The sequence below is a fragment of the Lissotriton helveticus genome, chromosome 4_1 (genome assembly GCF_964261635.1).
Source record: "Lissotriton helveticus chromosome 4_1, aLisHel1.1, whole genome shotgun sequence".
Classification (NCBI taxonomy): domain Eukaryota; kingdom Metazoa; phylum Chordata; class Amphibia; order Caudata; family Salamandridae; genus Lissotriton; species Lissotriton helveticus.
The window spans coordinates 1,534,231,729-1,534,254,606 of record NC_136063.1 but is presented as its reverse complement, the minus strand read 5'-3'; the positions used below and the strand labels follow the sequence as shown (position 1 = coordinate 1,534,254,606).

At 44.3% G+C, this 22,878-nt stretch overlaps 1 protein-coding gene across 2 annotated transcripts in view; it reads left to right on the top strand.

The window, feature by feature from the left end:
• Nucleotides 1–22,878, top strand: part of PIEZO2 (piezo type mechanosensitive ion channel component 2) — a 1,179,452-nt gene that overhangs the window by 864,969 nt on the left and 291,605 nt on the right. For both annotated transcript variants that reach the window (XM_078688152.1, XM_078688151.1), the window contains 2 exons: nucleotides 12,957–13,091; nucleotides 16,850–17,050. In XM_078688152.1, the coding sequence (XP_078544278.1) occupies nucleotides 12,957–13,091; nucleotides 16,850–17,050 (336 nt within the window). The remainder of the gene's footprint in view (nucleotides 1–12,956; nucleotides 13,092–16,849; nucleotides 17,051–22,878) is intronic.

Genomic DNA, 22,878 nt, shown 5'->3' with positions numbered 1-22,878 from the left:
ATTGAGACCTACAAAAGGCACATCGGGCTACCAGTCCCTACAATTTTGCCAAGTTTCGTGCAAATCCATTCAGCCGTTCGGGCTAAAAGTGAGGCCAACCGCCCTATGGAAAACTCAATGTTAAAAACACGTTTTGGGACCCCCCTTTTTTCTCGACCCCCCCTGGACGAAACCCCCCCCCCAATTTTCAGGGGCTGCTCAGAAACAAAATGTGCCATTTTCCTGAAAATTTCAGCCAATTCCGTCCACAAACGCCAAAGTTATTAGACATAGAATTTTCAAAAATCCCATAGAGAAAAAATCCTAACTATATATACCTACTGGCGACCGCCAGTAGGTAATATATATATATATATATATATATATATATATATATATATATATATATATATATATATATATGTGTGTGTATATTTATATATATATATATATATATATATATATATATATATGTATATATATATATATATATATATACATATATATATATATATATATATATATAGAGAGGAACGTCCCGGTAACCTATATATATATATATATACATATATATATATATATATATATATATATATATATATATATATATATATATATATATATATATATATATATATATATATATATCAGCTCCAGGATTTCCTCCCGAAAAGGAAGAAACGGCCGCACTCGCGTGGTAGATTTTGCAGGTTTTTAGTTTATTTGCACAAAAACAGGACGCGTTTCGGCATACGTGCCTTTTTCCACTGCGTCAATGTAAACAAAGACGACCGCCATTTTATACATATATTTCTCGCGTTGTTTGCTCGGAACCTCCGAAATCATAAACATAGAAAGTGGACTAACATTAATCATCGCTGTGGGCGCCATCTTTAAATGTCAATATGTACAATATTTACATAGATACAGTTATATATACAATATCGTTATCTCAATAACTCAGATTTCATCTTTTGATAATTTTCAATTCAATGGCGCATAATTAAGCCCTGTATGGGCTTGTAAATCAACATAATTGTATACAAAAACTGATTTTTTTGCATATTTGTGGCAATTCGTTTCGCTTTCTGTTTATACAACATTTACATAATTGAGCCCTGAATGGGCAAATTCATTACTGAAAAAGAGTTTTTTCACTTATATCAATTCATTGGGAAATCAGTGGTGTCTACAACAGTTTAAATTCTTAATCTTAACAAGCAATTTAATGTTAGATCCCAAAAATAGACCCCTATGCTAATGTAATACAAGATCATCTATAGTGTATTCAAGGAATTCACTACCTTCCAACTTCAGTTGCTTCAGAACCCCCTTAACCCAAGTGTATCGACAGTTCTTCTTCAGAGTTTAGACCAAATGGAATGGTAGTCTGCAGATTGATTATGTATCTCGATTCGAGTCTACATCATCTTTGTTCCCTGTTACCGCCTCGTTCACTTATAGGGACGTGGTCGATACAGATAAATTTGAGAAGTGTGCGATCACTGTTGTGACATTCGGAGAAGTGCCTTGCTACTGGGTATGAGGGATTCTTGTTTTCAATTGCATGAGCGCGCTCCAGGATTCTACGCTTAGTAGGGTGTATTGTGCTGCCTACGTACATTTTCATACATGGGCATACCAGGTAATAAACACAGAAGGGTGTGTTGCAAGTTAAGAACTTATTGATTTTCTTCGTGTCTTTCATGCCCGGAACCTGATAAGCTAGAACTTTGGAGCTACTTCTACATGCTTTACATTTAGAGCATGGAAAGAATCCTGTCAAAGTACTCAATTTTGGAACAAAGGGGACTGATTCGTAATGGCTCTTAACCAAATGATCTTTAAGTGACCTACTGCGTCTGTAGGTTACCTGAGGATGTTTCGGTAATTCTTTACCAACTACAAGGTCTGTTTTTAAGATATGCCAATTACGATATAATATTTCTCTCAGCACCCCTGCTTCACTAGAAAATGTAGTGATAAATCTACAAGAGTCAGTCTCACCCTGAGTGGGTTCCTCCTTTTCTTTCAGTAAGCTTCTATTTGGGATTTCTTTCACTTTCTCAAATGTCTTGGTCAACAAATCATTTTTGTATCCTCTCGCCTGGAACCTATTGATGGCATCTATTGCAGCGATTTCAAAGTCATCATTGTTTGAACAATTTCTTTTTAAGCGAAGCAGTTCGCCATACGGTATACTGTTTTTTAAACTCTTTTGGTGACTGCTGTTCGCCTCTAAAATCGCATTACCAGCTGTTGATTTTCTAAACAACGTTGTACAAATCTTGCCATCTCGAATGAACACTCTCAGGTCTAGAAAGGATATCTCTTTTTGGCTCATCTGTCCACTAAAGTGGAGATTAAGTGAATTCCTATTTAGTTCTTCAATATATGACTCTGCTTGCATTTTAGGACCGTTCCATAGGATAAACAGGTCGTCTATATACCTGTGCCAAGATATAATACAGTTTACCCATCCGCTGTACTGGTCCGACCAGGCCACCTGCTTCTCCCACCAGCCCACGAATAAATTCGCGTAGCTGGTGGCGAAGCAGGTGCCCATCGCCGTCCCCCTTACTTGACGGTAATGCTGTTTATCAAAAAGGAAGATATTGTTATTAAGAACAAATTCTACAAATTCTAATAACATCTCGTTGTGTTCAGATAGTTCAATTGACCTTCCTTTTTAAAAATACCGTACAGCTTGTAATCCTTTCTGATGTTCAATCACTGTATATGGTTATGTCAAGTACAATCATCCACATATCCTGCTCCCATGTTATGTCCATAATACTTTTGATGAAATGTGTAGAGTCTTATATATATGAAGGCTGTGTTCTGACAAAGTCCAAAAGGAAGTAGTCTATTAATTGAGACATTGATTCAGTCAAACATCCAATTGAGGAGACAATAGGTCTACCAGGTGGCCTCTTTGTATCTTTATGAATTTTAGGTAGGTGGTAAAAGGTTGATGTTACTGGATATGGGCATGAAAGGAATTTATGTTCGTTATCATTTATCATGCTCTTATCTGCCCATTTCATGATCAGTTTATGATATTGATGGATACTTGTGGTGTATTCTCCTTTAGTAATTTTCCGATAGCAATTTTTGTCTGACAACTGGCGAATTGCTTCCTGAGTGTAAAATTCTCTTGTCATCCACACAACATTGCCACCTTTGTCTGAGGGCTTATATATTATATCCTGGTTATCTTGTAATTCTTTCAGAGCTTTCTGTTCTCCTTTTGTCAAATTATGTTCAAAATGAAGCACTGAAGAGGTTCTCATTTTAAGTAAATCTTGGATAACTGCCTCTTCGAAAACATCAATGGCATCATAAGTGGACAAAGGTATATATGTCGATTTTGGTTTGAATTTTGTATATATTGATTTTTGATTGATACCATAGCTTCTTACTTCTGATAGATTCAAGTTGGAATCTTGAGAGCTAGTTGGTTCTTGGCTTGACATCACTTTTAGAGTTCTAAGATCTTCGCCGGTCAGTGTAGAGATTTCTGTGCTTGTACCTTGTACTTGTTTTACCCCCTTAATTTGAAGAATTTTCGTAACTTCAATTTGCGGGTAAACAAGTACAGATCTATGCGTGTTTGAGTGTATTCTGATTTTTTAGAGGGGCAGAAGGTCAGTCTTTTCTTTAAGACAGATTCTTGGTCTTTGGATAACCTGTGTTTGGTTAAATTGATGATAATGAGATCAGTGCCAGGCTCTATTTCTTTAAGCTTTTCTTGCTCCGGGTTTGGCTGGCCATTCCTTGTTGTTGTCCTGCAGCGGCTTCCCCTTCGTGTCTTTCTGTGGCTCTGCCTTTTTGCTCCTGTGGTCTGCCTTCCCCCCCCCCCCGTTTGCGGGAGTTGCGCATTAGTTGGAATTCCTCTAAAAAACGCCCCCTAGCGCTCAGAGTATATTCTGCTGTACCTGTGAATTCTTCTCCAGATTGCTCTGTGTCGGTACTTACAGCTGACTCCGACGTCTCTCTTGTTTGGACATTTTTTGACCATCTCCTCTCAGTACTCTTCTTGGGGCGTCAAATTTACGAGCAAAGGTAAGAATCCTTCCTTGCTCATAGTCTCTGGCATTGCAATTAAATTTGGTGTGTTTTCTTTGTTTGATTTTATCTAGGTATGCAATCAGACGTACTTTCATTTTTTCACGAAAACCTTCTTTGGCCACTGTCTGTGTTGGCCTCAATCAATGCTTCAATCTCTGCTATTTCCTTAAGGCATTTTGCTCGGTCACTCCAGGCAAACTTAATGAGAATCCTCAACATGCCTGCACTTGCTTCTAACGTAAATTCCGGCCATTCCTCTAATAATGCAGGATCAGGGTTCTCGTAGGATGGAATGGTATAAATGCGTAATCCGCGTGGGACACGTTTAACCTCTAAGTAATGCTGCAGTGAGGTTGCCTCCCACCACTTGCAGATTTCTCATTCCATCAGGCGTTCTAACTTGTTAAATTGTGCCTTCAGTGTATTTGGAGTGCCACTCGCATTACTTTTTTCAGGACGCTGCATGGGGCTACACTTAAAGACATCCGCCGCTTCGTCGTTGCGGGAGGCATCCGAGAACATGTTTTCAAGGTAGGCGGTGCTTGGTTGGCGTTGGCTACGTGTGCTTTTCAGTTCGTGTTTTTAGAAACAACTCAATCCGGCTGAAGTTGGTGAAAATACAGCGTATATTGCGTAAATCTCGTCCGGCTTATGTTTAAATCGAGTCTTTCAATTTTACACTAATCGCTCGGCGTCAGGCAAGCGCGTTCGCAGACTGACCGGCCTCTATATATATAGGGAGAGAGAAAGAGAGAGAGAGATAGACTGAAAAAACCAAGGGTTATAGGGACGTTATATTTAGGCTTAGATTCCACTGGCACAAAGCCATAGAAATTCAGCAGTTACAGTTACCTGCGCTAACTATAACCTACACCCCAGCAATGCACTGCTCATGACCTCACATATTACATCACTCATGACATGGTCAGTGACATCACTATTGACATCTCAAATGTAATAACTGATGACATCATCCAGTGAGTGTAGTATTTCAAAAACTTTTCTGAGACTTAATGATATATCCTAAGCAACTGCATAAGTTAAATTACTATTCTTATTGTACTACTAATGAGTGATACTGTTTCTAATATATGTCATCTGAGTGACTCTGTGACTATATCAGTGTAGGAGTAGGTGTCTGAGTTGTTTTATGGGTGTGTGAATGGCTGTATGGGTGAATGAGTAGGTGTGTGAGTAGCTGTATGGGTGAGTGAGTGACTGTGTGAGTGACCGTGTTGGTGAATGAGTAGGTGTATGAATGGCTGATGGGTCGGTAAGTGGCTGTGTGAGTAGCTGTATGGGTGGATATGTGTGTGTTAGAGGCTGCATTGATGACTAAGTGGCTGTGTGAGTGGCTCTATGGGTGATGAGTGTGTGTATGAGTGGCTATATGTGTGTCTGAGTGGCTGTGTGAATGGCTCTATGGGTGAGTGACTGGGTATGTATGTGGTAACGTAGTTTTGCGGATAAGTAAATGGATGTGTCAGTGATTGTATTGGTGAGTAGGTATCTCTGTTGGCTGTATGGGTGAGTGAGTGGCTGTGTGAGTGGCTGTATGAATGAGTCACTGGTTGTATGATTAGGTATGGGTGTGTAAGTGTGTGTATGGGTATGTGAGTGGCTCTATGGGTCAGTGAGTGGGTATGTGAGTGGTTTATTAGGTGTATCAGTGGCTGTATGGGTCTGTGAGTGGATGTGTGAGTAGTGGTATGGGTCAGTGACTGGAGGTGTGAGAGCTGTATGGGTCTATGAGTAGGTGTGTGAATGTCTATATGGGTGACTTTGTAAGTAGTTTTGAAGATGTGTGAACGGATGTGTGAGTTCAATCAATCAGGGGTTTGTATAGCTTAGCTTCTCACCCGGGAGGGTCTCAAATCCTTTAGGGGGCTGCTAATCCATCTGGGTTTAGTCGAAGAGCCAGGTCTTGAGATCGTTCCTCAATTGGGTCAGCGACAGGGATTGCCTGAACTGAAGGAGCTGGGTGTTCCAGGTCTTGGTGACGAGGTAGGAGAATGATCTTTCTCCAGTTCTTGACTTGTGGATCCGAGAGATGGAGGCAAGGTCTAGTTGGGCGGAACGTAGGTGTCAGTCAGAACTTGAAATGCGAGCTGCGGTTCAGATATGCTTGTCCAGTGTCTTGGAGGGCTTTGTAGGCATAAGTGAGGAGCTTGAAGGTGATTCTTTTGTCAACTGGAAGCCAGTGAAGTTTATGAAGGTGTTCGGTGATGTGGCTGTGGCGGGGTGTTAAGGAACAAGCATGCTGTGTAGTCTCCTGAGGAGTTTCAGGGTGATGTCGGCGTAGAGTGTGTTGCCATAGTCGTGTGTGGGTGACCGTCTTTCTTGCTTCAGTGGGGAGCCATCTGAAAGTCTTTTGAAGCAAGTGTAGTGTGTGGACGCATGAGGAGGATAAAGCGTTGATCTGGCAGTCCATTGTGAGCGAGGACTCCAGTATGAATCAGAGGTTGCACCCGTGGTCTGTGGAGGTGGGTGGGTTTCCCAGTGCAGTAACCCACCAGGAGTCAGCCCAGGCACAGAGGGTGGGTCCCAAGATAAGTACTTCAGTCTTGTCTGAGTTAAGTTTGAGGCAGCTGTCCTTCATCCAGGAGGCAGCTGTCCTTCATCCAGGAGGCAACAGCCTTCATCCCTTTGTGAAAGTTGAATCTGGTGACCAAGGGTTCGTTGGTTTGCGATAAGATCAGCTGGGTGTCATCAGCATAGGAGATGATGTTAAGTCCATAGTTTCTTACGATGGCAGCAAGGGTAGTAATTCAGACATTGAAGAGGGTGGGGCTCAGGGAGGAGCCCTGGGGCACTCCACAGCTGATATGTGTAGGTTCGGAGCGAAACGGGGTAGTCTGACTCGTTGAGTTTGCCCGAGATGAAGGAGTGGATCCAATCCAGGGCCGTGCCATGGATGCCAGCGTCATGGAGTCTCATGATTAGGGTGCGGTGTGAGACTGTATCGAAGGGGTCCGAGAGGTCCAGTAGGATCAGGGCTGCCCTTTCACCACTTTTGCAGAGGGCACAGATGTCGTCGGTGGCGGCGAGGAATGTGATCTTGTGCTGTTATTGCTTTCGAAGCTGGATTGGGAGATGTCCAGGATGTGGTTTACTTCAATAAATTCAGAGTTGGGCGTTGATGGCCTGCTCTGCAACCTTTGCTGGGAAGGGGAGCAAGGAAATGGGTCAGAGGTTTTTGATGTCTGTCTGGTCGGTAGATGGCTTTTTCAGCAGGGGATTGATCTCGGGGTGTTTCCAGTCTTCGGGGAAGGTGGTGTCCTCGATGGACAGTTCATGGTATGCTGGAGTTCAGGGGCGATGGAGGTGGCTGCTCTGTGAAATATTGGTGTGGGCAGGGGTCTGATAGGGCTCCAGAGCGGATGCTGTTCATGGTCTTGAATGTGTCATCCATAGTGAGTGGGGTCCAGTTGGGCAGCATAGGTTAGGGTGTGGTGTGGTTGGGTGTAGTGGTGTCGGGCTCAGTGGCAGGGTCTTGTGAGTTTTTTTTTTTTTAAAAACTCTTTATTCATGACTGCTACAGGGTGTTATACATTACTGTATGTCCTCACATCATTGTACACAACAGTCTTTTCCGTTTTCGTTATCAGTAACATTACATATCGTTTCTGTATCAACATGAGTCATTTGTCTCACCCATTCTCAGAGTTGTCGCAGTGGTGATCCTGAAACATCAAAATCGTGACATATCTAAATTTCCAAATCCCAACTATCCCCCAATACCCTCCCACCCTCTTCCCGTCTCCTGGTTGTCCTCTCTTGTACACTCTACATTTCGGTCCAAAGTGTCGCAATCTATCCAGAAATAGGTAAAGGTTCTCAACCCGGTCCGACCTCAGTGAGTGGGACTGCTGTTCGTGGATCCCAGCCACCCTCCATCATATGTATGCGGTCACCCCACCAGGTCTCCCATACTATCTAGGTCTACCTCTTCCAAATCAATTAACATTGAGTCCCAGTCCAGTGCTATGGGGTATTTGCGAATGCCCTTGTTCTTCTCTTCTCGCAGCGCCGCGGCTTCGGCTTTGCCCCACTTCAACAAGTCAGAGCGCCACGTGACTACCTGCGGGGCCCTGGGTGACTTCCATCTCATAGTGATCCCCCTGATTGCCAACACTAGTGCCAGATCCGTAAATTTCAGTTGTGCTTTGCGTGTTTTGGGTCGTTTCCTATTCCCTATCAGGCAGGGCAGTGCCCCCTCAGGGATCCGGAGCGCAGTTATGGAATGTAGGGTGTGTTTGATCGTTGCCCAGTAAGTGTGTAACTTCGGGCATGTCCAAAGCATGTGGAGGATATGTGCCTCATCTTGTTGACATCTCGGGCAGCAGTGTGCGGCGGTAGGGAACATCCTATGAAGTCTCTGGGGTGTGAGGTATGCTCTATGGAGAACCATGGCCTGTATGAACTGAAACTTAACATTCCTGGATACTCTTCTATGGTGTCCCAAAATTATTTTCCACTCTCCGTCCGTTATAACTTCCCCGGAGTCCTCAGTCCAAATCTCCCTAAGGGCGGTGATCGGCGACGCCACATGTCCCCTGATACCAGTATACAGCCATTTCACCAGGTGTCCCCCCGTGCCCATGTAATGTAGAAGGTGTACCAATTCGTGTTGGTCCGGTTTCGTACGGTGCGGAGCCCAAGCTCGCCGCACGAAGTGAGTCACTGAGGCGTGTAACATGTATAGGCGCGGAGGCGCCCCCGTGGTCTGCACAAATGAAATATGATCCAGCATGGTATCATCTCCAAACAGGTCTCCCACCCTATCCACCCCGGCCTCCGTCCAGGGGCGTAGTCTGCGTAATGTTAGGGTCCCTTGCGGTGTCGGGAGTCCCAGTAGGGGTATGTTGTTAGCATATGGAGAGGTCCCAGCCGTGTATGCCAGTGCTTTCTTCCAGCAGGTTAGAGCCACATGCAGGAGGGGGTGGCAGTCCCTAGGGATCCTAGCCTTGGGCAATAGAAGGGAGTGTAATTCCCCCCTTGCCAATTTGTCCGTCGTGAAAGCAATCTCATGGAGATCTCTGCCCGCCACCCATCGGGTCAATCATTGGAGCTGGCTGGCATAGTAATAACTCCGCAGGTCAGGCACGCCTAACCCTCCCTGTCTGGTGTGTAGTTGCAGTTTTTTAAGGCTGATTCGCCTCCTCCCCGATCCCCAGGGTCTTGTGAGTTGAATCGGTCATAGATCAGTCTGATCTTGTGGTGGAAGTAGGTGCTGAGTTTGTTGCAAAGTACTTGAGAGGGGGACACCTGTGGTCTCCCTGCTGGGTCTAGCAAACTCCTTGACGATGGCGAAGAGTTCTTTACTATAGTGTGTTTTGGTGTAGACTCTGTCTTAAAGGGCCATTTTCTTTGTCTATTTGAGATGGAAGTGGTGTGTGTGCTGGTGGCGTTTTTGAAGGCTGTGTGAGTTTCTGGGGTTTTATTGTTCCTCCATCTCTTCTTGAGTCAACTGCAGGTGCTTCTGGAGTCGCAGAGGTCAGGAGTGAACCAACTTACTTTCTTGGTGTGTGGTTTTCTGGGGGCTTCTTGAGGGGAGTTGGTGCAGTTGGCGATCTATGGTGGAGGTTGCAGGCTGAGTTTTGGCGTCTGCTGTGGTCGGCAGTGGGTGGTGCTGAGAAAGGCGGGTAGATATTCCTCTGTGATCTTGTTCCAGCTGCGGTGCAGGATGGAGGGTGTGGTGGTGTATGGTGGGCGGGTTGAAGGTGAAATTTTGCCGTGTTGGTCAGTCCAGCGAAGCTTGTTGGAGTGGTCATAGGTGATGTACCTGCTGGCAGTGAAGACAGGGTCGCGAGTTTGCCCCGCTGTGTGGTTATGCATGGTGACTAGCTTCTTCAGTTCTATGTTGATGAGGTTTTCCAGAAGGGATGCAGTGATCTGGTCATGGGAGTTGTCCATGTCATAGATTAGGATGTAGTGGGTTGAGTTGAGGGCCTGGGGTGAAATGACAAATATGATAGTGTTGGTGGAAGGCAGACGGGGACCAGGGTGCCTGTAGAAGAGGGTTCTGCAGAGGGTGGTGTTGGGGTTGATTTGGAACTGAAGGTGTTCCATGGTTGTTGTAGAGTCATCTGAGTGGGTGGTCAGGTGGAGGGTGTCCTTGTGGACATGACAGTGCCTCCTTTTGGTCAGTCAATGTGGTCCTTGTGGGTGGTTTTTTATCCGTAGGGGATGGCAGTGGCAATGTCGGGTCCTGAGCTGGGGTTGGTCAAAGTTTCCGTGAGGAAGGCGATGTCTGGCATGATGGAGTCAAGGAGGTCCCAGATTTCTGTGGCATGTTTGTCGAGGGAGCGCATGTTGAGGAGGCTACAGTTGAGCTGGTTGGATGCTGAGCAACAAGGGGAGCTGGAGTGTTGGTGTGTATGAAGGTACTTGGGTGTCTTTTGGAGCCATGAGATAGCAGTTGGCATGGCATCCTGTGTTGTGGGCAAGGAGGGTGCAGGCGACGTATCATTGGAGGGTCCGAGAACCAGGGTCAATTGCACTTGGCTCGGTCCAGGTGCATATGGGCAAAGACAGGCTTGCCCTGGCATTAAGTAGTGCTGTGGGGGCTGGAGAGCTCGGAGGTAGGAAATGCAGGAAGGGTCACTGGAGGGGGTTGGGGCTGCCCGGGATCCCAGAGGTGAGGACCATAAAAAAAGAGAAAAAAGGAAAAAAGGTGAATAAAGGCAAGAAGCAGAATCTGGCAAAAAAACTGAAATAATGGTAGAATGCAGAAAAAGCAAAAAGAAAGACATAGGGGCAGCCCGGCAGCAGAGCAGTGATGATCTACCACTAGGGATGAGGAACAGGCAGGAGCCTGTGGGTGGGGGAGGGCCCCAAACCCCTGACCAGAGAGGCACCAGCAGCAATGGGGGCAGCTACAAGGCATAGTAGCAAGTCCACTAGAAGGTCAGAGGGTGTGAGTGGCTGTATGGGTCTGTGAGTGGGTTTGGTATGGCTGTATGAGTCTTTGAGTCGGTGTGTGAATAGCTGTATAGGTCTCTGAGTGGGTGTGTGAGTATCTGAATGGTTCTGTGAATGGCTGTATCACTCTCTGGGTCTGTGAGTATCTGTCAGTATCTAATTGGGTCTGTGAGTGGGAGTAAGAATGTCTCAGTTAGTCTGTGAGTGTGTGAATAATTGCTTGAGAGGGTCTGTTAGTCGATTGATGTGTCTCTGACTGGGTGAGGGACTGGGTGTATGTATGCCTGTTTGGATTTGGAAGTGGATACATAAGTCTCTTAGTGTATGAGTGAGTGGGTGTTTGCATCTGTGAGTGGGTGAGTGACTAGGTGCATAGTGAGAGTGGGTGTGTGAGTGTCTTATTGGGTCAATTAGTGTGTGTATCAGTTTCTGAATGGATGTGTGAGAGGGTGCATGAGTGTCTGATTGAGTCTGTGAGTGGGTGCATGAGTGTCTGAGTGGGTCAGTGAGTGTGTGCATGAAACAGATGGCCAAAGCAGGTGTTAACATAACAGCACCACTCTTGTCCAGGGCATTAACATTTAAGCTTATAAAGTAAACGTGAAGTGAATAAAATCAAAGTCATTTTGGGTGGTACATAATATAACATACGATGCATCTGCTACCATGACCTTCGAGTTACATAGTTTTCTTGTGATGAGGGGGGAAGCAAACTGATACATGGGCGGTGGTGCCATCAGTGACATTGGAACTCATTTGACAGACAATTAGCTTATAAGGCTGGAATACATGAGGTTAGAGGCTTAGAAGCTGGTAGGTTTGTGGACAGAATGTTCCCTTGGAAATGGCCTAATTGAATAAAAAAACTGAATTTAGCGCTCCCTGTGGTAACTAGGTAGTATTAACGAGATTAGGATCAACAGAGCAATGTGTTGGAACAGGGAAGAAATGGTTGCACCTTTACAACAAGTATTCTGGTGAAGTATTGCGAATAGCTGTAAATAAAATGGTTCGTTGTTTGAAAAGGACTTGGTGTTTGTCACATAGTCCACCAGTCTTGTGTTGGTTGTGGTGCTGTGTCAGGGGAGGTTAAAGATGATTTGCATGCCAGCTTTCAGATATCTAAGGGAAGAATAAGTATTGGGATAAGGAGTTCGTTAAAGCATCAACTGTGTTTATGTGGAGGTACCGGTTCATATATATTTATGTTGATTATATAGGGCCTGGCTATGGTACACTCTAAAATATATTGCAAATGAAGATCACACCAAAGTTGTGGTGAAGAAGATATAAATGCAAGTACAATTGTATTTATTAGATTTGAGTGCAATTTAACACAAGGGAGTAGAGTGTCATCCAGTGTCTGATTTCTGACAGACAGTCAGAAGTGAAGGCTAGGAAAGCAAGATGTGTGAAAGTATTTTACATCTAGCTGGTGTAGAAGAAGTCACATAAGGAGATAAAGTCACCCAAAGCAGTAGTGCAGAGGGAGAAGATTCAGGGTTCGGTTTAGGGGATGCCATCCGATGAAGGAGTGGGAAGTGGAGTGAAGGTGTATGCAGGGACAACCAGAAGACACTAAAAGGGAAGGGTACAAATGAGTCTAATACGAAGCCATTGGTGCTGGGAGAGATGAGTGTGGTTACCCAGGTAAGCTGAAAGTCCATTCTAAATACCACGTAGTTATTGGGAAGATGGAGGCTAGGTGGTTGTGCTAGGTTTGTGCTCTTGGCCCTAACTCTGCACGGCCCTCTTTTTGGGCCAAAATATGGTACAAACAATTGCTCCAGAAAGAGTTCAGGAACCTAAAGCTGAGACAATATTGATCATAGACTACACTTTTAGTGTTTGAATGGTCAACATTAAACACAAAATATACTAGAATTAAATATTTTGAAATTAGATGTTTTTGGTGAGACCGTTTCAGATAATGAATGCATCACTACCAATGTTCTAACCATCAAATGTTCCTTTTATTGTAGCCTTTAGAAAATCAAACCAACGTGGCCAACAGGACCGAGCTGATGACATCAATTCTCTACAGTGCTCCTGTTGATCCTTCGGGCTGGGTTGGATTAAAGAAATCATTTCCATCTCCTCTGCTTGCATACTTGAGGGTAACATGCTAATGAATTGGAGCAAGACTTTTAACATGTCATTGATCGGATTACCATGTACCATCACATTAAATATGCAGCATGAGAAGTAGGGACAAGCAAATGTCATTGAGAAACACTTTTAAATTGGTTACTTTACATATATGTGTTGCCCATGTCTTGCATTTGCCGCAGGGCAGCAACATTGAAGCTGCAAAATGGTTTGCTTTTTCATAATGACAAAAGCCACTGTGCCTGTGGTTCATTACAATTATTTAGCCATGTATGTCTGAATTCTTTGATTGGAAAAATCATGAAGCACAATCTTATAATCTGCTGTCTGCAGGCCTTGTTCAGGGGTTCTTGTAAATGGTGTGGTTTAAGCAACGAGTTACATGAGTCACTTGTAAGAGTTACTTATTATCTCAATTATTAAATCAGCATGGCTGGATTGCATGGATTATGCGAATTCTGCAGCGTGAGAGGTGAGCAATAGGTTTCAACTTTGGGCTTCAGAGCTGCATTTGACACATTATTTCCCCACGCCGTGACCATGTCCAAGTCTCAGATTCAAATGGAAAAATAGTTTGTGACAAGCCTCTACCTTCTAGTTGAATTGTTTGTAAGAGATATTTAAATCGAAGCTGCTTTTGCATTTTTAACTTGATAGCAATATTTAATGAAGGCAGCTTTACATGCTAAATCCTGATTGCACAAAGCAAATTAAATCTAAATCTGAATTCTGCGTGCATGTTGAGGGAGATTTAAGGTTTTCATGTAAACTTGCCACTGGATTTAAGTAGCTGCGAGTTTAGCGGGAAAGGCATGCCCAGCATAACATAAAGTTAATCTTTTTATCATGGAATTTCATCTGCAAAGTGTGATGGTTAAGGCGGATGCTTTTTTCTTGACATAGGAGAATTGGAATCTAGGAAAACTCATATCAGTAAGCAGAAAACTAAATAGTTAAATGATGATTTAAAGGAAACCAAATGTCAAGATTTTTTAGTTTTGTTTCTATATTTTCCAAAGACCATTACCTTAGTTATTGATTCATGAACCATCATCTTATTAGTTTATATGTTTACAATATTTTTAAAGCTCCCTGTAACCCCACCTTACTTTGATCTAATATGACGAAGTCATCAGCATACTGGAGGATTTGGACCTTTCATGGTCCTGTACTCGGTGGAAATGCCCTGGACATTGGCAGTGCTTCGCCAATAGCTGCTGTACAACGGCTATGTACTAAGGGAGCCAAGACACATCCCTGCTTAAGCCCTATGTTTCTTTTATGTGGTCTGACAACTTAGAACCTTTGCTGACTTTCACTCAGCGAACAATAAAATGATAAGCTTTCAGCCAAGTGGGAGGATCCTCCATTGCAAAAACGTGACCTATAGGTTATGACTGTCAACTCCGTCAAATGCAGCGGGGTTATCAATGAAGCAAACAATCAAAGAAGCACTATGTAGAAGCTTGTATCAGGACTCAGTTTGAAAATATGGGAGTAGTCTTGTTTGCTCATCACAGCTCACTAATTATCTTAAAAGGATCCTGGTGTTGGCCTCCATGTCCAAGTGTGAAATTAAACAATAGTTGGCGGAATCAGATCTATCACTCTTCTTGTATATTACATGAAGGATCGAACCAGGAATTGGGCAATTGTGGCTCTTGGGAAGAGGCATGGTTCAGTGGGAATACCCAATTAACCAAATTGTGAATGTCTGATTTAAATAAAGAGCCGGGAACACCGTTTGGGCCCGGGGCACTATTAAGTATGACAGACCTGAGAGCTAACTCTGTGGTCTTGGCAATGCTAAGACCATTAGAACAGGAGTGCTCAACAGAGTTAGAAGAGTAGGGTGATGTGTGCCCGGTGCTGGTGTAGTCAGCAAAATCAGAAGTGGGATAAATATTATTTATCTATGCGACCCTATTTAAAAGGCGAACTGTGTTTGTGTAAACCCTAATGTTGTTACTAGTTACTATCAAGTTTGTTTACAAATTGCCAGTATTTGGTTTGATCTCTTTGCCTTGAGAACTTATAAATTAGTAGGCCATGCTGTTCACAGTAGTTATTTTTCTTTTCTCAAAACAGCTAATGATAGTTTTTCTAAAAAGTAGAAATTGAGAGAGGCTTTAATTTTTTTTCTGGTTTATTAAAGTAGATTTTGCGTTACTCTTATTTCTGAAACAGGTCTTTCTTGCATCATCCTTGTGTTCCGAGGAAGTATTTTGTTTACTATTGCTGATCAGGATGTCAATTAAGGATTTGGTAATTGATTCCTAGAGTGACAGAAAAAAATTCGGGTTCAAAAAGCTGGCATATGTCTCAGTGTTTCCGATTAAAAATGTCCACCATTTTAATACTTTCAGCTCAATTTGGGTGGAAATTATAAACTGAGGGAATGTTTGCTTTCGGGCCTCTGCTAAATGAAAATATATATGAGGTGGCGGGTAACAATTGGTAAACTAAGGTATGTTCTAATGTGGATGGACAGCCATATACATGTTGTATATGCTCCTGAAGCATTTTAAATGTGGTGTTACTTGCAGTACCTGTGAGTGGCCATGTGTGGCACTGGACTTAAGACAAGGCTGGGGGGAAGTACATTCACTACTGTTTTGTCACCTTTAGAGCTGCAGAAACTTTAGAAGTGTAGTTTGTACATAGCAATCGCCTTGCTCTTTTGTGGGTGAGTGCTTGTTGTATCCCGTTCCTCCTTTAACCCCTTCTTAAGTTTCCCTAACCCTGTCCCTTCAACCCACACACCCAATTTTTTGTAGTTACCCTGTACTGTCCTAAATTTACTACTTACTTATGTGTGTGGAGATATCCCCATAGAATGGATAGGAGAAGTAAATGTAGAACTGTATTACAACTTAATGTACCAAATCTGCAGTTTGTAAATCAGACCTCTGACGTTCATGAGTTAGCCAACATTTCTACATAAGTAAGTAACACATACACATGTACTAAACTGTCCCAATGTTGCTCTAAAAATATATATCTACTAGTCATAAGTTGGACATGTTGAGAGATGTAAATATGCGAGGTGTTAGTGCGCATGGCTGGTGGTTCTTGCTAGTGTGAGGGAGAGCTTTGAGTGAGTGTCAGAAAATGGCTGTCTGTCAGTATGCAAACAAGGGGTTTTACTCAGTACAGACCCAATTAAATCAATGTGCAAAGCAGCAGCAAGTCAGCGTGTTACATTAATGTAATGAATAGTGTGGGACAAAGCTAAAGAGGTGTTTGTGTTACCACCTCTCCCTTGGCTGCCTATCGCCAGCAGAAAACTTAACTACAAGGGTCAGACCCCTCCACAGAAAGTCTTTTTACCCCTTATTCCTGAGGACTGTTTTGGTTGTTTTGTTAAACTGGCCCAGGAGCAATAATTTCGTCCAAAGCACTCCATTTATCCTAGCCAGTCTGATTGGGCAAGAAACACCTGATCAAGAGGAACATCTCATGGGTGAAGGAATGTACCCTATAATGGAGGGCCCTAGACCAAGTTGCTAGAAGTTTTTCGAAGCATTCTCCTCTGGGGCAGATGAAGTGCAATTGTAACTATTTCGCATTTCTGCTTTTTGCCAGTATGTTTTACCCACCCCTTATTTAGGAAATATTTTACAACGTAATATCTCTGATGGAATTTCATTAATCAAAGAAAACCAAAAAAAAAAAAAAAAAAAAAAAAAAAATTCGATGTACCTATTTCCTGTTGTACTTAAAATCATGTTTTCTTCCTCCATATACTGTGTCTCTTTTATCTCAGAATAATTTACTGATGCTGGCTATTCTGGCTTTCGAAGTCACCATCTACCGACATCAGGAGTACTACCGGTGCCGAAACAACCTCACCACGCCTGTCACTAAAACAATCTTTCATGACATCACCAGACAGCATTTCGACGATGGACTTGTGAACTGTGCCAAGTATTTCGTAAACTACTTCTTTTACAAGTTTGGTTTGGAGGTAAATATGTGTCAGTTTGGTTTCCTTAAAACTTCCTCAGCACTATTTATTGCTGGAGCAGTAGATTCTGCCATCTGGCTCAGCTTCTTTCCTGGTCTAAATGAAAGTGTTATGGTTCTAAAGCAGAACAGGGTCTCAAGGTAGATGTGCGACCATCAAAGAGAAGGAGAAGTAAGAAAGGTGACTTTTATTTGGTGAGTGTTTTGGTGTGGGACATATGTACTTGTACACTCTGTTGCCTCTGAACCAGCTATCCAGTAAGTTTGCACTAATGGCCACACTCCCTGGTTCTTGAACTGAAAGCTGTATGGTTCCAAACTAGAAATATTCTATTCATGAGACTCGGTTTTGGCCTATATTGTTGGCCCATCTTACAGTTTGGCATTCCGGAGAGTGTATAGCTATAAGATCACAGGGGGGCAATCCCTGCAATGATATTCCCTTTAAAGTACTGAGATATAAGCTTGCCTTATCAGAATTGACTGTAGCTAGACTTGACCACAGAGTCACCCAGTGCAGCATAGTGCCTGCAACAACACAGCACCTAGCGTCAAAATCAAGGGCAAGTGCAGATATCACACATATGCAATCCTGGGCAAGCAGGATATGTAAAGTGAATCGTGTAAGTATCACTTGTAGGAAATGTGCTATAAACAGGGGCCTGATGGTAATGTATATTTATACTATGAGCCTAAGGTACTAGATCTAGAACTTCATACAGTTAGGCCAGATTTGAAATGTCTTCTCTGTATTTGTGTTTTATCTCGTATTTTTCTGTTCCTTTTTCATGTTATGCAGTTCACCAAACAGATGCATCGCCTTAACCTACTAAATAATGGATTGGAACAATTTTATTAAGAAATGGGACACACTTATCATAATTGTGATGGACAAGCAGCCCAACTAGTTAATCTTCAGAGAATTAGCTTTAAGGCCATGTGTATTGCCCATCAGGCTTTTTGGGACACAGGTCCTAGGATCATCCGTGACCTAGTAAAACAGTACCAACCTAGTAGAAACCTCCGATCTAGCCAGGCCTTCATCGCTATAGCTCCGAGAATAAAAAAAGCAAGGTCTGGCGGCAGGACGTTCACCTACAATGCCGCCAAGACCTGGAATTCACTTCCTCTTCATCTTAGATCCAACCCCAACCTTTCCCTATTCCGTAAACAGCTAAAGACATTCCTGTTTAACCCCCTCAGTAAATTTTAGCTAGCTACTGCTGTCACGTTATTTCTATTCTGGTTCCCAGCGCTTGGACGCCCCCGGGCACAAACCGCGCTTTTATAAATTTACTTTTCATTTCATTTCATTTCATCTTCACAAACTCTTCCTCAAAACTATAAACCATTTGAACCATTTTGTCCAACTGGTAGTCAGTTTGATAAAAAAACATAAAGGGACATATTGTAAACATCATATTTCACCAAAATATTATCTGAAGTCTTTGCCAAATGATGTAGTCTTAATTGGAAAAATTTTGATGTCAGTGGAATATTTAGGAGTTAAGGGGTATTTTTGTGGAAGAGCTCTACATGGGCTCTGAATAGCAGAATATTCAGATCTACAGCTTGATGTGAAGCCTTTATTGTAACTCTGCATGCTTATGTGGAAATTATCTCAACGCCATAGATCTGAAGAGCAAAACCTAATTTCAGTCCATGCTGACTCAGCCATGTTTAATGCTATTTCATCTGAGAGGAAAGAGGGGATACGGATACGGTCTAGGATGGAAGAAAATTGTAAAGAGGTTGGTTTTGTGATCTTTCCTGAATTCATTGAAGAGAGGGAAAGTCGAAGATCAGTAGTTAGATTGCTTAAACCATGAGAGTTGCGAAGCACTCTCGAGTGTCAATTGACAATAAATGTGTTTACACGCCTAGAAAACCTTTTGACCAGACTCCTTTCTGATATCCTCTTTAATATAGTCTTATCGCCCACCATAGTGGGCTATACTGGATATTAAAGGCCTGCTCAAACATTAAAGGCTGGACCAAAGGCGAGGGCCTCTAACAAGGGAGCGGGACGTTAATGCCTGTATAGGCCAGCTACATAGGACTCTAAGGCTATTAGAGCATTCTGCCACTAGAGGGCAGAATGTTCTAACAAATGAAACAAAGGCTTCATGGAGCCCGAGGAGAATGAAACTCCCTCGGGCTCCATGAGGCATTTGTTGACATCAACAGCTGGGAACAACAACATCGGAATGTTGATGCTCTGGGCTTCTGTGGCTTCAATGGAGCTCCCAACATTACAATGTTCTAATATACTCTTAAAGCCAGCTACCAAGAGCTATTCCAGTTGCTTAAAGGTACTGAACCTGAGTCATAGGCCAGAGACGGTTGAGGGCCTCTAACAACCCATATAGCCTGAGACAGAAAGACTATAAGGCTATTTGAACAATCCACCCTCTAGGGATAGAATGTTCTAAATTAAAAAGGGAGAAACATGAAGACAAACCTTCCCTTATAAGCGCGGAACTACTTCATTCTCTTCAATGGAGGCTTCAACATTCCAATGTTTTAATATCCAGTAACACAATGGTCCATTAGAACTTTGTTCCCCCAATCTAAACTCCTAAACTTTCTAAAATGGTGAGAAAAGAAAGTTTTCAGAATGACAAAAAAATCCAAATGTTTTTATCAAACATTTTCAAAAGGGATCTGTCTTTACATTTAGTGTGAGGTGTGCCCCTCGCAGCCTTTGGATCTGGGAAGCCACCTTTGGGCTTCTGTTTTTATCGTTTCCCCTGGACTGCCCTGTAATTGGAGCCTGACGAACGAGGACCGCAACATCTCTTGGCTTCTACCGCCGCTGCTGCCGGGGCAGGGACTGCGAGACCCAGGGTGCACAGCGCTCCATCATCACAGCGCACCTGGTGTCTCTTCCCGCCCCCAGCTCCCTCGCGGCTACAATCGGCTCGCGGCCCCCGATCCGCGGGAGCCGCTCGCAGCCTTTGGATCTGGGAAGCCACCTTTGGGCTTCTGTTTTTATTGTTTCCCCTGGACTGCCCTGTAATTGGAGCCTGAAAAACGAGGACCGCATCATCTCTGGGCTTCTACTGCCGCTGCTGCCGGGGCAGGGACTGCGAGACCCAGGGTGCACAGCGCTCCATCATCACAGCGCACCTGGTGTCTCTTCCCGCTCCCAGCTCCCTCACGGCTACAAACGGCTCGCGGCCCCCGATCCGCGGGTGCCGCTTGCAGCCTTTGGATCTGGGAAGCCACCTTTGGGCTTCTGTTTTTATCGTTTCCCCTGGACTGCCCAGTAATTGGAGCCTGACGAACGAGGACCGCAACATCTCTGGGCTTCTACCACCGCTGCTGCCGGGGCAGGGACTGCGAGAACCAGGGTGCACAGCGCTCCATCATCACAGCGCACCTGGTGTCTCTTCCCGCCCCCAGCTCCCTCGCGGCTACAAACGGCTCGTGGCCCCCGCTCGCAGCCTTTGGATCTGGGAAGCCACCTTTGGGCTTTTGTTTTTATCATTTCCCCTGGACTGCCCTGTAATTGGAGCCTGACGAAGGAGGACCGCAACGTCTCTGGGCTTCTACCGCCGCTGCTGCCGGGGCAGGGACTGCGAGACCCAGGGTGCACAGCGCTCCATCATCACAGCGCACCTGGTGTCTCTTCCCGCCCCCAACTCCCTCATATAGGCACGCCCATTCCCGTGCACGTGGGACGCGCGCGGGACTCAGCCCGGGGCTAAGCCCGGGGAAAGGGCGGGCTGTTTGAGGCCGTTCGAGAACGGACGAGACCGGGACCGGGCCACCCCCCTTGCTCCTGCTAAACAAATCTGTGTTTTAAAACCACGCATAAACTATACGACAAACTATGGCGACCAGAGAAACCAGGAGTAAGAGCACGCTGACCGCTGGAGCAAACAAAGGTACTTTGGACACTTACTTTGCGAAAGCTGGCTCTCTTCTGATAGATGAGATAACGACTCTGGAGAGGCGCATATCTCAAGAAATAGAATGGGTTCGAAGATCTTCTATAGGACCCATTGCGCACGAAAAAGTCCCAAGATAATAGACTAGATGGTATTATCACAGCGACTGGTGAAAATGTGGATGGTGGGGTCCTAGTTTCATCTAATATAAGTAACTCTACCTTGCACAATATTGAGAATGATATAAGCATTGTCAGTGAGCTAAGTATCCTACCCCTTCCCCAGACCCAAGCGCAACTGACCATTCCAGCTCCTACCACTCCTTTGTCTAACTCGGATGATATCACTGATAGTGTAGGTTGTCCGACGAAGGGGGAAAGGGAAGGGGCAATACCAAAAAGAAAAAGAGGGGCACACAATATTGGTGGGCGGAAAGTTAAAATCCCAAAGCATAATGGTATAGTGGAGGGAAGTAGGCGAGGACCGAGTAACAACGGTCCCATTGACCTAGAGAAAACCACGCCCCCACCCAATGTTTTATTACCATTGCAGACACCAAGTTTGGCAATTCCACCTGCCATGGCAAACATAGATGCCAACGATCCCACTTTAATCAGGATGGCAGCTATTCTCAAGACATTATTAGGTCCCCTGGAAACACGCCTATCAGATATTGTAATCAGGCTAGCGTCGCTAGAGAATACAACTGCTCAGCTTGCTGATATGCTTAAAACAAACAATAACCCAGCGAAAGGTGGGGTAGAGCTCAGGAGCTAGAAGGCCACACCTAAGCCTCCACAAAAGGATGTAGGGTTAGTTTCTAAGACACTACATACACAACCTTCCACATTGCACATAGCCACCCCTCAGGTGACGAACTGTATCACCCTAACACAACCCCTGTCACCTTTTACTACCACCCCTCAGGTGACTGATCGCAATCCCAGATTGAGCTGGCCAGTAAAGGATGTTGCTGGCACGCAAGGAGCACATCCAGCTACTAAAAAACCTGGGCCAATTAACCTACCACCAGAGGCGAGTCCGTACACAGTCATTTTGGCTGGGGTACCAGAGTTGAAGCCCGACTCTAAAGAATCCGTCTTCGCTCTGAAAAACAAGGTCGCCAATTGGCTCACGATAAATAGACCCCTACCATATGGAATCACGAGTGGGGTTCTTATGGTTAGGAGAGTCCCCTGGGTGGGCAACACAGAGAAAACAATAAATGGAGATTGCGTCATAATTAATTTTAGGGATCCTAGGACTATTTCCCACATCTGTAGTTGGTCGCACTCCGAACAGGGGACTTCTATTCAGTCGTTACCCCTATCTTTCTTCTACCCACCATCGCACAATCCATACGAGGAGGAAGGCTGGCACACAATTCCTAGGAGGGGGAGAGGCTGCACTGACAGAGCTAGAGGTGATTCCCACTACCCCAGAGTGCACCAGCCAGATCTTTTTTCAACATTTAACAGATACAGCTGCCTGGACATGGTGGACTGACATAACAAGGGCAGGCGGAGGGAGGCGGGTGACTCTGTCAGGGTCCGAGAAGAAGGAAACACTAGTCCTCACGCTATAAGTCATGTTAGCACCTTGAAGACTGACCACTGTGATGAGTATAATAAAAATAACATATCGGTTTATGTAGATACCAAAGACCCTCCAACTGATTCAGCGGAACTTAGAGACGAAACACAGGAATGTGATCCCGGAGATTTACCACAATTAAGCGTATTGGGCACAGCTACATCCACCGCTCCTGCTTCGAACTTTAGATCACCCTCACTTAAGATACTGTCCTGGAACGTGGCCGGTCTTGGGAACAAACTGAATTGCCCAGATTGGGGTTCATTTATTGAGGGAAAAGACATATGCTTGTTCCAGGAAACCTGGGCTAGAGAGGTTGTCTCTTGCACAGGCTTTGCGGTAT